The 16447-nt window shown below is 40.6% G+C and overlaps 1 protein-coding gene across 1 annotated transcript in view; it reads right to left on the bottom strand.

Annotated features, from left to right (window-relative positions):
* The window catches only part of PIP5K1B (phosphatidylinositol-4-phosphate 5-kinase type 1 beta), a gene marked incomplete at both ends in the record, with an annotated part of 172474 nt that overhangs the window by 85347 nt on the left and 70680 nt on the right, over positions 1-16447 (bottom strand). The window contains 3 exons of the mRNA XM_084237780.1: positions 5585-5884; positions 7902-8054; positions 13182-13299. Coding sequence (XP_084093906.1) covers positions 5585-5884; positions 7902-8054; positions 13182-13299 — 571 coding nt within the window. The remainder of the gene's footprint in view (positions 1-5584; positions 5885-7901; positions 8055-13181; positions 13300-16447) is intronic.

Below are 16447 nucleotides of genomic sequence, written 5' to 3'. Positions count from 1 at the left end.
TTCTCAGTGCAAAAGACTTATCACAATCTTATAATCTGTACTGAGTATATACAGTAAGTGAGATGCTACAACTGCACAGAGGTCTAAGGAATGAGCTTTGGCCTAAAAGACACTTTCGGTCTAGGTGGGGAGATGGCATGTATACCTAAAGCAGACAGAGGTCAGTATTAAGTAAAATCAAGCCCAATGGCTTCTTTACAACATTGTTTCTATGAGTAAAAAAATTGAAATATGAATATACTTTTGCTACAAAAATGACTCAATAGGCATCAGTACAATTTTTCAAATAATCCCAAATGATTCAAAATGGAGATGGTCTGATTCATTAAATTCTCAATGCCGTATTTGGTAGGCATTGCAGTAAAACTGGATACGTCCTCGAAAACAGGCAGAATTTAAAGGACAAGTAGGTACACAAGAGTTGGCAAAACTAAATTTCTGGGGAAATGGACCTAAACCTGTCTATCCTTATCATCAGATGGTCCATTGTATTTCTTCCTTTGTTCAAATAAATATTTCCATAAACATTTTCTAACTAGCAGGCAACACAGATACAGAGATTACGGCTTGATCCTCAGGCTCAAGGGTCTACAAGTGAACAAATAAACAGTGTGTTAAATCCCACTGAAGAGAGGGAAACCCAGGTTGCCTGGGGCACCACAGCATCGTGGTCTCGAGGGGAGGACGGCCGTGCCGTCCTGACATGAGCAGGCGAGGGCCAGGCCAAGGAGAGAGGGGAAGGACATCCGGAAGGGGGAGGCCTCCATGAAAGGACCAGAACCTCTAGAGAATGTATCTGGTAGATCAGAGTGGCCAGAAAAGTGGGGGTGGTCCAGGAGAAGGGGAGACAAGCCACAGAAGGAAGCCGAAGGGGCATCTGGAGAAGGTGCAAATGGCCAGACCAGGTGGGAGCTGAATCCTCCAAGCTAGAAAGCATGGGCTTTGTCCCAAAGGCAGTGGGGAATGGCACCCAGAGGATCTTTCTGGTTTTAAAAATGATTTATTTTCTTAAAATTTCTTAAGGAACTGGTGGCTTTCTGATCAGAGGACCATTGGGCAGCCCTGGGGTATCTGTGAGAAAGCAACGATGCTGAAAGCTAGTAAAGAGGTTACTGTAAAGTCCTAAGGGATGAAGAATCAGGGTTTCAATAAAGGCAGTAGCTGTGCATCTGGAGAAGAGGGGGCGGATCCAAGAATTCTTTAGGAGGTTAACTGGATGGGAAATGGTAATTTATGGACTGTGAAAAAGGGAGGAAAGGAGGAGGGAAAGGGTAGCTTTGAAGTAGCTTTCACCTGACGACATGATGGCTATGTCCCTGGGTTAGGGAAGACAGCAAGAGGAGTAGGCGTAGGGTTAGAGGACGAAGAAACACCGAGAGCAGGACAAGCTTGGGGAAAGTATGGGATGGTTCAAATAAATCCTACTTCCTGGTTTTGATAGCAAGTGACCTATGTGTTCACAGTATTCTTGTTGTCATAACTCTTCCCTTGGGCCAAGTTCACCTGTGGGTTTAGACAGGTGTCACAGAAGGCAGAGGGTAAGGCCAAGGGAGGAAATATGCTTCCACAAAGGGAACCCAATATTGACATTTCCTTTACCCCCATCCATAGCCTATAGGGAACAGTAATAAGGGTGGGGGGGCGATTGGGAAGAATCCAAGTCTGGATCCTGGCTTCTGGAAAGAGCTCTTTGTTTGAAACCTGTGTGAAAGAGGGTTTAACACTGGTGAAGCATAAAGCAAGTTCATTTTCTAGAAGAGTTCCAAGGGGACAATGGGATGTCTGGAATGAGCAATCACAGGGGGCTGGCTTACAGACAAGGATACAAGGCTGGCTGGGGTAGGAGAGCCCAGGAAACAGAAGTGGGGGGGCTGTTCCAGCGATGCCAGGGGAAGATGGCATTTGTTAAGAGGATTCACCATGGGATGAGGTAGGTGTAGGGTTTGGAAGTAGCAACACTGACTGGGAATCAGGAAGACAGTTTGTATGGAACAGGGAACAACACACATAGGCTAAGATGGGTCAATGCATCATGCATTTATCTTCTGGAAATGGAATTCTGGGGTTTGAGATATCAAGCCAAAATATGAAAGAAGCTTCTGGAAGAAATAGGAGGCTAGCAAGAACTAAGGAGGCTTACTGTGTCTGGGAACAAGAGAAAAGTTGGAGTCCAAAGGTCTGAGATTTTTGGATTTGCCACTTCTAAGCCTTTAAGAGGATCCTGGCACCACCAGAAGGGTCTTTTGACTTTATTTGGCTGCTGTCTGCTTTTCTTTCCTTTACTCTTAACTTCACTGACACCAAAGATCTCTTGTTCTTAGACTGCATCATGCTACTTCATGCCTACTTTAAATTATTTTCTCTTCCTAGATATAGCTTTCTACCTGGAGAATTCTTGCTTCTTGTGTCCTTCAAAATACAACTATGAGGTCACTTATTCTGATCCTCACAATACCTTAGAACATTAACATTGAATTTACCCTCCATAAAAATGGAGGTCATGCACTGCATGTTGCACACAGTAGGCCTGCAATACAAATCTAACACATGAGTGAAAGGGTATATCCTAACATGGAGCTAGTTCACAAGCCAGCAATGCATTCCCCCAACTGATTTGCTTCTAGAGCAGCAGCAGGGCTGTCTCACTTGGAGAGAGGAATGTCAGCAGCACATATTCCTGATCCTTTGGTGCTGGCATCAGTCCTGCAGGCACCTCACTGCTTCCCTGGGTCCCTCCAGAAACTCAGCCAGCATTAAAGCTCAGTTCTACAAAGCAAGGGAGGTTTTAGGGCCAGGGACGCTCCTGGCAATGCCAGCATACCCAGTCCTCCAGAGAGCTGGTCCTTCAGGCAATGACTTAGAAAGGGAGCATGCAAGCTGCATGGCTGTAAGATGGGGATCTCAATTTGGGTGGGGGTGGAGGGACCATGAGCTTGAAGGGAACTATTGTACGGGTGGCTATTTTTCTGAGAAAATGCAGTCTTCACTGATTTTGCAAAGAGGCTTATGACTATTAACTATTAAGACCTATCATTCCATATTACTCAGCATTCAAAAAAGATAAACACATGCAATTTGCAGCAACATGGATGGCGCTGGAAGGGATCTGCTCAGCGAAATAAGCCAGAAAGAAAAAGAAAAATACCGGATGGTCTCACTCATAGCAGGAATCTAGAAAACTTAAATAAGGGACCAGGAAAAAGAATAACTATAAGAAAGTAAAAATCAAAATCAACAAACAACTATGAACCAGAGACACTCTATGGGGGGTGGGGGGCAGGGAGGGGAGGGATTGGGGTCAAAATAAGGGGGTCGAAATTGTATGGGGAATATAAAAATAAAATTTATTAAAAAAAAAAGACCTATCATTCCATAACTATGACTTTCCTAAGGCAGCCTGGCTCAGAGAACTGGCTGCTGACTCCAGATCACAGAGGTCTTGGTCACAGCCAAAGCAAATCACAGAAGGGACTCAGGGTCCCCACAGTGCAGCATTAACAACTCCCCCATGCCACCTGGAGAAAAGCCTTTCTGACAATAAACTTTGGGTGCAATTGAAGGAAGTTTCTTAATTTTTGTCTTGTACAAGATCAAATGCAATGAGAGAGAGTTCGCCTTAGGATACCTCTACATCAAACTTTGTATACATTGGAACAACAGATTTTCCAAAAAATGAAAAAGGCTAATCTCCGGGGTCTCATCCTGATAACATCATAATGAAAAGACATATTTGACCTTGTTCTATCAGCATGGAGCACAGGAAACACTAATAAACAGACAAATCCTGTGTAATGGCTCTTTTACATTTGTCCTTTCTCCGTTTTCTGGCATAGAAGTCTGTGGTTTTAGAAGACAGCAAAAAATAAATAAATAAATAAAATTTTAAAAAAAGAGGCAAAAAGCACATACACAAGAAAGCAAATCTAAAACACTGAAGAGGCTTGTGCTAAACTCTGGGGAATTGAGAGTCACTTTTTACCCACATCCTGTAGAAAAAGCACAGGAAAAGGTTTGTACTGAAATGTGTGTGTGTGTGTGTTGCTTTTTCTTTTTTAAAGAAAAACATGAATCACTCATATCCAACCAGATATCTGAATAACATCACTGGACATTTTTTCTGTTTGCTTGGTTCCTACTGTTCTTCCCTTGACTTCTAAAGAAATCATTAAAAAAAGAATTCTTACAGAGAACACTCAAGTTTCACCTGATGAGAGAGCATGCTTTATACCAGCATAAGTGTAGGTTCTGCCGCTGACTTGCTAAGTAACGCAGGACAGGTCTTCTAACCTCTCTAAGAAGCGAATTATTCATCAATTAAAATGGGAATATGAATAGCACTGACTTCAAATCATGGCTGAATTAAATGAAATGATGTATTAAAAAGTCTTAACCTTGCAGTCAATAAATGGTAGCTTAAGAATAAGAACTGCGGGGGAAAAAAACAATAACTGCGGAGTAACACGTCTATTACTGAAACAATCTCAAGGACGTGTGTGTCCTTTGTGCATAATCATACATGTTACAACACACAGAAAGAAAAATTCAGAAATAGTAGGGCTGTGTCTCTCAATGAAGATTCCCCACTTTCTGTGTTACCTGGCAGGGGTGAGAGGGGGATAAGATTTTCTTGCTTACCTTCAGGAGAGCTCAGGTCTGGCTTAGAAGCATCCCCCCTCCCCTGCAACAACTTGGGTCATCTGTCCAGGCTCAGATACATCCCCAAAAGTCACAACCCATATTTCCCAGTGACCAGATCCTGTGAGTTCTACCCAATCCTCCAGAAAGCCCTGCCATGGGGGAGGTCCAGGCTAACTCAGCACCCCCAGGCCTCTGCCCACTTGCACTAAGCCCAGCTTAGCTGCTAAGACGGTTGGTTCTGCCAAGTTCATCTGGGCCAAGAAACAGTATTCCTGAGAATTTGTTAATCATGTGATTATCATCCTTTAGAAGCCATGAGAGTTATATTTTCATCTTTTTCTCCCAAAGAACTTTGACCTACTTTCTGTAAATTCACTATGTCAAAAATTCTCCCCTGGTTTCTGCCTTACATTTCCCCCTTAAGGACTGCAGGCCATTGAGTTCCTCCTTACTTTTGACAATCACTCTGGCTAAATTGCATGTAATGGCCTTTGCTTTAGTAGCCAAACCTAACTCCTGATTGCCTCTTACTTAGATCTGAATGAAACAATTTCAGCAAACGTAAAACAATTTCCTCTCATGGTTTAGCCTCCACAGTGGATTTCCAGGGATCCATTTATCAGTTCCACTAAGTACATTTCTCTAAACTTCTGGTTAGAATCTTGTTTCTTCCAAGATTTGTATATGGCCTTTCTTACTAATACTGCATTAAACCTAAATTTCTTTTCCCTAGGGGAGGATGAAAATAAAAAAAAAAACCTTGGTTTTGTTTTATCAAAGAAAGCTGATGTAGCTTATTAGTAAAATCCATAGAGAGTCCAGACAATCCCCTTGAAATCTACCAATTCCTTTTACATCAAGAAAGCATGAACAGCCCCAGGACTGGGGACTGTGGGATTCCATGTGTCCACTGGGGACATTCTTTACAAAGGTGACATCTCCTTACCCGACAGTCTCTCTGAAGTGTTTTCATGAGAGCGTTGTATGTTTCTGTATCAAAATATAATCCTTCGTGCATGTCTTGCAGGAAATCTAAGTCCTTAAATGTGGGGTTCGATTTCTCTCTCTCTTTTCGGGATGCTCTTCGCTTATAGGTCGAGCCTTTCAAGTCATATGTGAAGTGCATTTTCATGGAGCGCGGTAGGACGTTGTTCATTACCACAATCCTGATGTTAATTCCCCCTGATTGCATGCAATATAGTCCATAAAATTTTGGCAAAAGAGTCCTTGGATTCTGGTTTAAATTCTAAAAGGAGAAAAAGGGGAGAAGTGCTTAAACTCTTTTTACAAAATAACCTCCCCTGAAGATGTGTCTTAATCTAACATGATAATTAAAAATGGAATGTGGTTATCTTTATTAATGGTCATTGCTAAAATTTTGCTGTTTCTAATCTAGTTCTTAAGTCAGCTTATTGAAACAGCAACTTTATCATTCTAAACTGAAAGCATTAGAAGTGGCTGAATTGAAAATGGATAGAATGCCCCAAATTAGCTCCAAACTAAAAGCAGGCAAAGAATTGATTAGTGCCATATGTGACTCTTCTCTTAAGTAGAGAGAGAAAATTAATTGTTGAGCTATAAGGGATGAACATTTTAAATTTTAATAACTTCTGAAAACTGTCTTCCAAAATGGCCAGACCAATTTACAATCACACTTTGTAAGATTACATTTTTCTCCTCTCACTTAGCTGTGCTGAGTATTATTAAATGGTAAATCTTTGTAAGCAGAAAAATGGGCGAAAACTGGAAACTTGCTTGAAAAAATCTGAATACCACTGATTATTAGAAATATTTAATATTTTAATGGATTTTTAGCCAAGTCAAAGATAATTTTACATTAATGTCCTTTGCACATTTTTATGTTTTTGTCATTGCTGGAGTTCTTGATATAATTTGGATATTTATTATTTCTCCATTCTATTTTCTATTCCAGAGGGTAAATATTTTCTTCCATCAGGTTGTCATTTTAAATATAAGAACAAGAAAGATATATCTATTTTGGTTTTACTTTACAAGTATGTGAGAAATTAAAAATAGTTTGCTAACGGGCATGTTGTAGATACATATTCATAGATGCATATTGAAAAGTCTCTCTACTACTGTTGATCCTTCCAAATTTTTAAGGAAATTCCAAATTTTTAAGGAAACTACTTTTCCCACTTTCTTCTTACCATTTCAGAAATATCCTATGTATTTATATTAATTTTGTATCTGGTTTATATTCTTCAGGTGTTTTGCTTTTTGAGTAGTCGTATCCATGCACTTGTTTCTTACATTCTCTTTACTTCATCTATAAAATGGGAAATGACTATAGTTTCCAAGGTTGCTATGAGGATTAAATGAGTTAACACACAAAGCACTTAAAGTTGTGTTTAACACATAGCTTAGCATTCAATAAATGCTAACCACTGGCATTACTACCATGTACTTACTGGGGGCAGAGAGCTTTGCAATGGATGCTTCCTTTATCCTGTATCCTCTCTTTATAAAAACCACCATTTAAGATAGGTACTTCCTAGGTTTTATTATTTTTTGATACTATTTTTAATATACAGTAAAGATAGTAATTTTTTTTTTTGTGGGACCCTCACCGGCAGCCGGGGAACGAACCGGCGCTGCAGAGGCTGCGGGCAGCCTCGCAGCCCAGCGCTCAACGGCTGCGCCACCAGGGGAGGCCCGGTTTTATTATTTTTAAAGATTTATTATTTATTTATGCATACAAGAACAGTGGTGAGGCCAGAGGTGTGGGGGGTGAGGATTCACCAGAGACAGAGAGGGGAGCAGAACAGGCAGATCTACTGAAATACACTGCTGAGGGGAACAGCAGGCAAGTCAGGAGAGGTCTGCTGCGCCATGTGGGCCACCTCCCTGGCCAGGGATCAAACTCGTGCTGCAGTAACTGCAGATAGCTTCATAGTGCTGACACTTAACCCCTTGTGCCACCAGGGAGACCCCTACTTCCTAGGCTTTAAAGGCTGCAGGAACTAAGGCTCAGAGGTTGCATTGCTTACTCATAGTCACACAGGTAGCCAAAGGTTGAGTTATAGTTTGAATTCAGCACTAAGTGAGCCAACAGGCTGAGCTCTATCATTCAGTTCTACTTTACTTTTCAACAAAGATGATAGTATAACCTAAATGCAAAATAAACTTTACCAAACAGAAGGAAATAGGCAAAAGAATCACTGCAAGAAACATAGGAAACAAAATCATGAAGGAAAGTATTCAACTTCAAGTAGAAGCTTTAATTATGTGCAGTTACTTACCATGTAGTAGCCTGGCAGTAGCTTCTGAAGGAACTCAGCTTCTTTATGCTGAACTGTTTTGATGATAAATTCATCATCACTGGTCACAAAAAACAAGGATCCACTGGCTCCAGGGTTGGACAGCTCTATTAGAGGTTCACTGCAGATGGAATACTACAAAAATAAAGAAACATTAAAAAAATATATTGAATGCACACAATACTTCCAAGGAGGAAAATAACAGTGTTACATATCTTGGCGATTTTGACACAGAAAACACTTTTTATGAGCTTTAAAAGGAGGGTCCAGATATAGTAAAAAGGTTCTTTATGAGATTCCTAAAATTTAATCCATTTATCTTTGACCATTCTATGATGGGGGGAACAGACATATCAGACCCAGTGTTGTAGAACAGAATCTTGAGTTACTGTATCAGTCCAATAAGATAACTCGAAGAGTAGTGTTGACTAAGGTGCTTTATTTCCAGCAAGTTCCCATGGTGTCATAGGCCACTCTAAGGATGTTGGTATTTTCTCTAAGGGAGCTGGAAGTCACTGGAGGGTCCAGAGCAGGAGAACACTCCTTGTGCTGTGTTATGAGCCCACTGGGGTGGGAACCCAGTTAGAAGGCTATTCCAGTGACTTTGACCTTCAGGGTCTACTGGACAGCACTTGCTCTGGATTACTTTTCGTGGTTTTGGGAGATAGACCAATTTCCTCTGGCACTGGAAGTTCTCAGCACAGGCATGACCCCAAAATACCTTAATTACCTACTTATCTATTCCAAGTTCCATCTGACTGTAAAACTCTTTGGTGGCAGTAATGATGAACAGCTTATACAGTGATATAGTTCAGGGCCTGTATTTTGCACACAATGGCACTCAATGCATTTCAATTAAATGAAAGTCTACTCTCTACCAATGACTAAAGGGCTGCAAACCTCACAAAAAGGCCAAAATAAGCAGAGATGTCAGTTTCTGGTTACTGAGCTCAGTGTTTACTAATGACCAATTCCCACTATTGATTACAGAAACAATGGAGACAAAGTTATAAGAAGGCTGATATCTGAGATCAGACCAGCCCTGGCAAGTGGTAAAGGCAGAGATTCAAAGAACCATATCGTGAGGATTGAGGCATCTAAAAATCCAGGGCCGAACATTCCTAAAGCTTTTTATCTAAATTTGTGAATAACTCTCTACCATAGAAAAATCTGCGATGACAGGAGGAAAGGAGGAGAAGAGGGAGAGAAACAGAGTGAAAATGATTAAAAGGCAGCTCCTGGGAATCACCCTTTAAATTAGCTTACTTTCAGCAGCCCCATGGATAAAGGGAAATAAAATTGTCCAAGAAAAGAAAGAAATAAGAGTTTGCTTGCTTCCTAAAAATCACTGGGAACATCCATCTCCTGTTTTCTCCCCTTTCCTCCAGCTTTGCCCCCTAATGTTCTCTTGCTAAGCAGCACTGCAACCTCAGCCCTTCTGGATGAGTTGGAGATAAGGTATCACAACAGGCAGCGCACAGAAAGCCATAAAAGCCAAGAAGAAGCAGAGGGCACTATCCCTGCCGAGCATACAGTGTCCATGTGAAGGGCCATGGGGCTTGGCATCAACTGAAGTTGATCAAATCGTGGCTCTTACAGTGGTTATGTGACCGTGAGTAAGCAACTTAGCATGGTGGAGCCTCATCTCTAAAATGTATAAAGTGTCTACATGACGGCAATTGAGCATATAAAAAGCAGATCCTTTTGAAATCCCTGGCAAAGAGGTACCGCTTTAGTCATTCTGTTGCTATCTTTTTATTTCACCACCATATGCAGGGGGCAGAGGGAGGCACACAACCAGTAACACACACACATACACACACTACAGGCTGGTGAGGAAGAGCTGGTAGTGCCCAGAATATACTTCAGCATAATGCCCACAAGAGGGCTACCCAAAGGTACAAGGAGACATTCCTAGTGAAGCATAAAAAAAGGAGGCTTATTTATGGGCCTCCCTGGTAGCACAAGGGATTCAGCACCACACTATGAAGCAATCCCCAGCCAGGCAGATACCCACATGGTGCAGCAGACCTCTCCTGTCTCACCCGCTGCTCCCCTCAGCAGTGTATTTCAGTCAGTCTGCCTGTTCTGTTCCCCACTCTGTCTCTGATGGATCCTCTCAACCCCTGCATCTCTGGCCTGTACCTCAGCTCTTGTATGCATGAATAGATAAATCTTTAAAAAAAAAAGTAGGCTTATTTATATAATCCTGAATTCAGGACTCTGGAAAATCAAGGTGTGACCCCAGATCTCATAAAATGTGCAGGCAGACCCGGAATCTTTTCAGGAATTCTGATTCTCTGTTCCATGGGGTTTGAATTCCTGACACAAATTTCCTTATAGATAAGAGTAAATGTTGTAAAAGACCCAAAACAACAAAGAATGCAGAAATTAGAGGCTGCAAATAGAGAAATTAGGGGGTGATTCAGGAAGAGCTGTCTAGAGAAAACTGGATTCAGATCTGAACATCTTTTCCATTTAAAGTCTCAAATTCTTCTATAAGCATTGGTTATTTGTCAAATACTCCTTTTGACATAAAAGTATAAATTATAAATCCACATGAATGGAAAAATAAATGGTTTGGACCCATTTAAGTAACCTGTTGGGGGTGAGCAGTAGCACAGCACAGTCTACAATAAGCTGGCACTGTGATATGGAATAGAAATGATCACATTATCATCTATAATTCTACCTCTTCTTACCCTACACGTCAGTTACCATGTTCTCCTCTAAACCAGCTTCTGGGAAATGTTGCCTTTTAAAAGCAAATAAAAAGAAGAGATGGGAACATTTTAATTAGCCATGATCAACAAGCCCCCATGTGCACGCCTGGGTTTTGTGCACCTTCCAGGCACTTTCATCTGTGCAAGCTGTTCTGATGTATTCATTCTCTGGCTTTTATTTCCTGCAGGGCTTCCCCGCTATACCCACTGGAAAGAACACAAAGTACAATCTGGCAGGGCCCTGCCAAGGCAAATTAACAATGTAAACTTGTGCAGTGTGGTGGAGATAATTTTCCCTGCCATTACTTCCCCTGATAGTGTTAAATATTCACCCTATTCTCTTTTTTGTTGGTGCTGGTGAGCCTGAAAAGATATTATATAAATCACCCCAGATTTTGGAATACCTGGGCCCCGGTAGACAAGGAAATGTACTTAAAGTTCTGCTGCCTGAGCAGAGATGGGAAAAATGCTCGCGCGCCACCCCCACCCCCGCCTCCCCTTGGGAGGACATCATTTCAGAACATCATTTCTTTTCCACCTATTCATATTCCTCACAATTGTTAAAAGCACAGTTACAAACTATACCCAGAAGAAACCTTCCTAATCATTACTTTTATAGAAATAGGCTATACCGTCTCTTTATTTACTGCAAGTAGAATTGATTGCTTCGCTCCCAAAATATCATCATTTCCAATTGGACCCTAAGTGCCATGATTAATCATTTCTTAAAAATCTCCCTGTAATTATTAATAAATATCTTAGTTTCAATAGGTGCTAGAAGTACCCATGATGGATTCATTTACCTTTTGACAGGTGCGGGGAAGAGGACTTTTCTTTGAAAAGTCATGAGCTTAGTGTCTTAGCTTCTGTGTACAAACTCTCATTATGAAGAGCTTGTTTAGCTTAAAGGCTTGTTAGGAAACTAAAAGGGCTTTCCCCAAAGAAAGTGTGAAACAGAATGAGTAAAGGAATGGGCTTTCCAGCCTGCAGGCGACAAGAGGGCTGTGGAGACCTTCTTGGGTGAAGGGTACATATTAGTCAGCCATCTCGTCCAACTGCCTGAATCGTGTAGTGAAATGTAAATCTAAGGCATCTCCTTGACAGGCAAAAGCTCAAGGAAACTCAGAAGGACAATCCATTAATTTCTAATGTCTGCTAGCAGATAAGAAAGCTTTCTGGTTTTCAATAATATAGTATCAGGCCACCATTGGGTTCTCTAAACACATTTCCTGAATGATGGTGACCTTCAGTAATTATGGAATGATCTCTCTCTCTCTCTCTCTCTCTCTCTCTCTCTCTCTCTCTCTCACACACACACACACACACGCGCACGCTCTCTCTCTCACACATCTGTTTTTCGTTTGCTTGATTGGCTGGGAAGACAGGTTTCAGATGCACCTGGAATCTCAATTAAAAAGGATTGTTGAAGGAAAGAGCTATATGGATATACACATGCAAGGTTAGATGGGTGCCCAGGAACTTTCTACTCAGTTCTCACCATTGTCTGAAGATTTATTAATGTGTCTTAAGGAATCAGTGTTATCTCACCAGGCAGAAGTCATGATTTTCTTAGAGCTCAACTGAAGAAAAGGATCATTTGTGGCTCCTCATCAGCACAGAAAAGAATCAATTTTGAATTTAATTATTTCCATCTTATCCAAAGTATAAGGTTCTGTTTACAGACTCTTTGTTTCAAATGACAACTATTCCTATACTTCTCTGCAAAGCAGGATCCCAGGGTCTGGCTCAAGCTTTATCAGGCTCATTCGGAATGGGATGGGCAATAAATATTTGATTGCACCTTCCTACAGCTTCTTGAAAACTAATTTTGAATCACCCCAGGGTATTAACAGTGATCAAATTATAAAATAAACCCTTTTTTTCTTGAACCAGATAGGAAATTTCTAGTTCGTGAACAGGAATAAGGAAAAAACCTGAGATGGCATCAGACTACTTTGCAAAAAGGCTGTTGTGTTTGTATCTGTCGTGAGCCAAAAGGCAGCTAGGGAAGACGACAAGTCTAAGGATTAAATATGCCCTTGTATCAAATAGAAATACATTTCAAAAGAGCCTGCAATAAGAGATGTGAAGAACAAAACTATCTAGCTTCTTTAAGATGGCATTCAAATTGTAGGTCAAGGTGAAAATGGTTGTGGGCCTTGACAGGTTTGCGATAAATGATATAAATAAGGGGATTAAAATAGGAAGGCTTTCAAATAAAATCCAATCAGCAAAATTCACAGGAGTATTTAGAACTAATTATAATATATCTGTTAGAATAATTATCTGAAGTAACAACCAATACCACAGTTATTTAAATATCAATTACCATAGCCCATTTTGTAGCTATCTGTTAAAAGTTGCAGAGTCAAATTACATTTCCTGAAGCTAAATTTATAATCATTATAAAGCTTGGAACATTTACTAAGCTTCAGAGCTTTATAAAATAAGAGACACAAGTTCTCTTGTGGCTGTTGCTATGAGACAAATGTTTATATCACACATTTCTGGAGAAGGAAGGCAAATTATAGATTCTTACCAAGTAATCATCAGGCTTGATACCAAAAAGTTCTCTGAAATACCGGAACGCTAGTGGAGCATATGTCTTAAATCTGAAGTCTGGGTAGTGATGCGCTGGGGTCAGATTGCTCCCTTCGCTGAAATGAAAATATAAGAGAGAAAGGAGAGTGGGGAGGGGTGGGAGGGAGAAAAGATATTAGCCAAAAATTTTTTGATTTCCAATTCTAGCTGTTCTTAGTCCTGGGCCAATTTCCCCTCTAGAGAAAATACCCCAATGATAGTTGCTCGAAGTTCATGTCAGGGTCAGTAGCATCAGGTAAAAACAGATGCTAACTCAGCAAGGGTCCCTCCAAGCAGGTGTTGCTGCTAATCACTGTGTGTCTTTGACTGGAAAATTCTTCAACATTTCCTTGTGCTTCCTTCCTTTCCTGGAAAAATCCTCCATCTCTTTTGGCGAAACCATAGTTGTAATGTTTTAAGTTCCAGGGTTTAGTGCATAAAGCAATTTCAAAAGTGCCTTTTTTGACAATGAATTTTTGAACATTGCACAAATATTTTTAACTTGGAATATGTAAAATAATTGTAAAAAAAAATCACTGAGAGAACCACCATAGTGGAAATACATGGAAACTAGAGCTGAACTCTTTCTTATATCTATATTTACAGGAAAAGAAACTAGATATTTTTGGATTTAAAAACCTAAGCTCCATCCCCAAATTATCATTTTTTCCTCGATGGATTAATTTTTGAAAAATTTTGTGGATAATTGTGATATATAAAAGGTATAAAAAAGCAAACTAGTGAGTATCCTTGAACTCAAAATGCTGTGTAAGAAATAAAATAGCTGACGCCCCTTCAGTAATAGTTACTGGCTATATAATCCTTGTCTTTAATGGCATCCACTATCTTGAATTTTGAAGTATGTATTTGTCATTCCATTTGATTCTCTGACTAAATATAATAGCACATTTCACATTACATTAGTCAAGTCACCCAATCTACCTATATTAAAATTTTTCATTGTGAAAAATTAGAACAGTACAATAACACAATTTTGTGCAGAAAATCAAGGTTTTAGGGTTTTTTTTTAAAGATTTATTTATTTAAAAAATTTTTAAAAAGATTTATTTATTTATACAAGCACTGGGTACAGTCAGAAGCGCGGGAGGGTGAGAGAATTCACCAGAGCCAGAGCGGGGAGCAGAGCAGGCAGAAGGACCAAAGTACACTGCTGAGGGGAGCAGCGGGCTGCAGGAGAGGTCTGTGCGCCATGCGGGACCCTCCTCCGGTGGCCGGGGAGCAGCCGGGGAACAAACCGGCGCTGCAGAGGCTGCAGGCAGCTTTGCAACCCAGCGCTCAACCGCTGCGCCACCGGGGAGGCCCAAAAGATTTTATTTATTTATGCACACAAGAGCTGGGCTACAGACCAGAGATGCGGAGGGTGGGGGGGGGGGTGAAAGGATTCATCAGAGACAGAGTAAGGAACAGAACAGGCAGACTGACTGAAATACACTGCTGAGGGGAGCAGCGGGCGAGGCAGGAGAGGTCTGCTGCGCCATGAGGGTTGCTCCCTGGCCGGCTGGGGATCAAACTTGTGCTGCAGAGGCTTAAGATTGTTTCATGGTGCGGTGCTTAACCCCTTGTGCCACGGTTTTAGGGTGTTTTTTAAATCACATTTTAGGTGGGTCATCGAGCTTCTATGAAAATTTATCTCATTCTCATTTTCATTAATGCCACACAAATAATATAGTGCAAATTAAAAGGCTTTCAGCACACATCATTTGGAATCCACTAAATTTGTTGAGGTCAGCCAGATTTTTATATCACATTGTATTAGACACTCAGTAAATACTTAGTGAATGAAAGAATGGATTTTTAAGATAATGCTAAAAGAGTTCTTAGAAACTTGGGTTTGAAAGTCAACCTGTAAGGTAACGTGTCAGCATAGTAAAAAAATCATGCTTAAAATTTATTTAGGAAACTATGCAGTCAATATATTCAATACAGTCAGTTTTTCCTTCTGCATGGTGACAGATGATTGTTGCTTTTGCTGAGTTCAGAAGTAGTTGGCTTGTGCTGCGGGGGCCACCACCCTGTGATAAATCTCCTCTTTATAGGCTATCTATTTGCAGTCACTCAGGCAGCAGCAAGGCATACACATTAGAGGGGGGAACAGGACAGAAGCAGTCAGCTCCATCTCAGGCGCTCTGTATGGAAAAGTCCCTAAATTATATGCTTATTTAAATGGTTACAGTTTCCTTAAGCAAGTAGGGTTGGATATTCACAATGTACATATGACACAGTACAGGCACTGTATCCAAACAAACATGTTCTCATTCCATATTTTGGGATTTATGAGGGGGCATGCACTCAGTGATCGGTCTCATGGGATTGTCAAAAGACTAATTCTGGAACTTACATGATAAGCAATGATTAGAAAATATGAGCTCTGTAGAAATAAGGGGTAAAAGCAAAGCTTAAAGTGACCTCTGACATCCTTCTTCACTCTTGCAAGTTAAAATAATCAGTACACCTTGGGTTCTGAAGCAGCTACATCTGGATTGCTATCAGCAATTCTCTTTTCTACTTTCTGTATCTTTTCTACTTTCTTATGCAATGAAAGCAATCCATTCCAAAAGAGCAGATTCCCTCCAACATTGAAAGAAATCAAACACGGTGTTCCAAGTACATGGAGTTTCTCTTTAGAAGATAAATAAAGGACAAAGTTTCTCTTTAAAAGACAAAGGATGATTTCACTCATGTGTGGAATACAGAGTCAAAAAAGGACCTTACAAAATGGATTTAAACAAAACCTAGAAAATGTGACTGTAGGAACAGAGGCTTCTAGAGGGGGATAATCATCAGGCCTGATAGGAAATATAGACCAGCAGATGATGGCAGAGAATTATGGATGCCCTGGAGGTGGGTGTACTCTGTGATCATAAATATGTGACTCTGTACCTCTTGGTCATAAACAGGGTTGTAAACTACTGTTACCTCAACTGAAAAAAAAAATGGCTTATTCTCATGAAGATGAGGACCCAAGAGTCTATGGGGATAGAGTATTATTATCATTTTCATTTTTGGTCAGGCTGAATATGTTGAGTTGTCTGCCTTTTCCTGACACCTCTGTTAATTACAATAGTTCTCCTGGAATTCACATCTCCCTGGTGACTGTGGCTCATTGAGTCATGGTATAAAAGGGACAGTGGAAGGTTTCCTTGGAGATCAGACAGACAGACAGACAGACACATGCATACATACATAGCAGAAGGTCTCTGGGGA

This window comes from Talpa europaea (genome assembly GCF_964194135.1).
Source record: "Talpa europaea genome assembly, chromosome: 7".
In the NCBI taxonomy this organism is placed as follows: Eukaryota; Metazoa; Chordata; class Mammalia; order Eulipotyphla; family Talpidae; genus Talpa; species Talpa europaea.
This window is presented reverse-complemented; position numbering and strand designations above follow the sequence as displayed.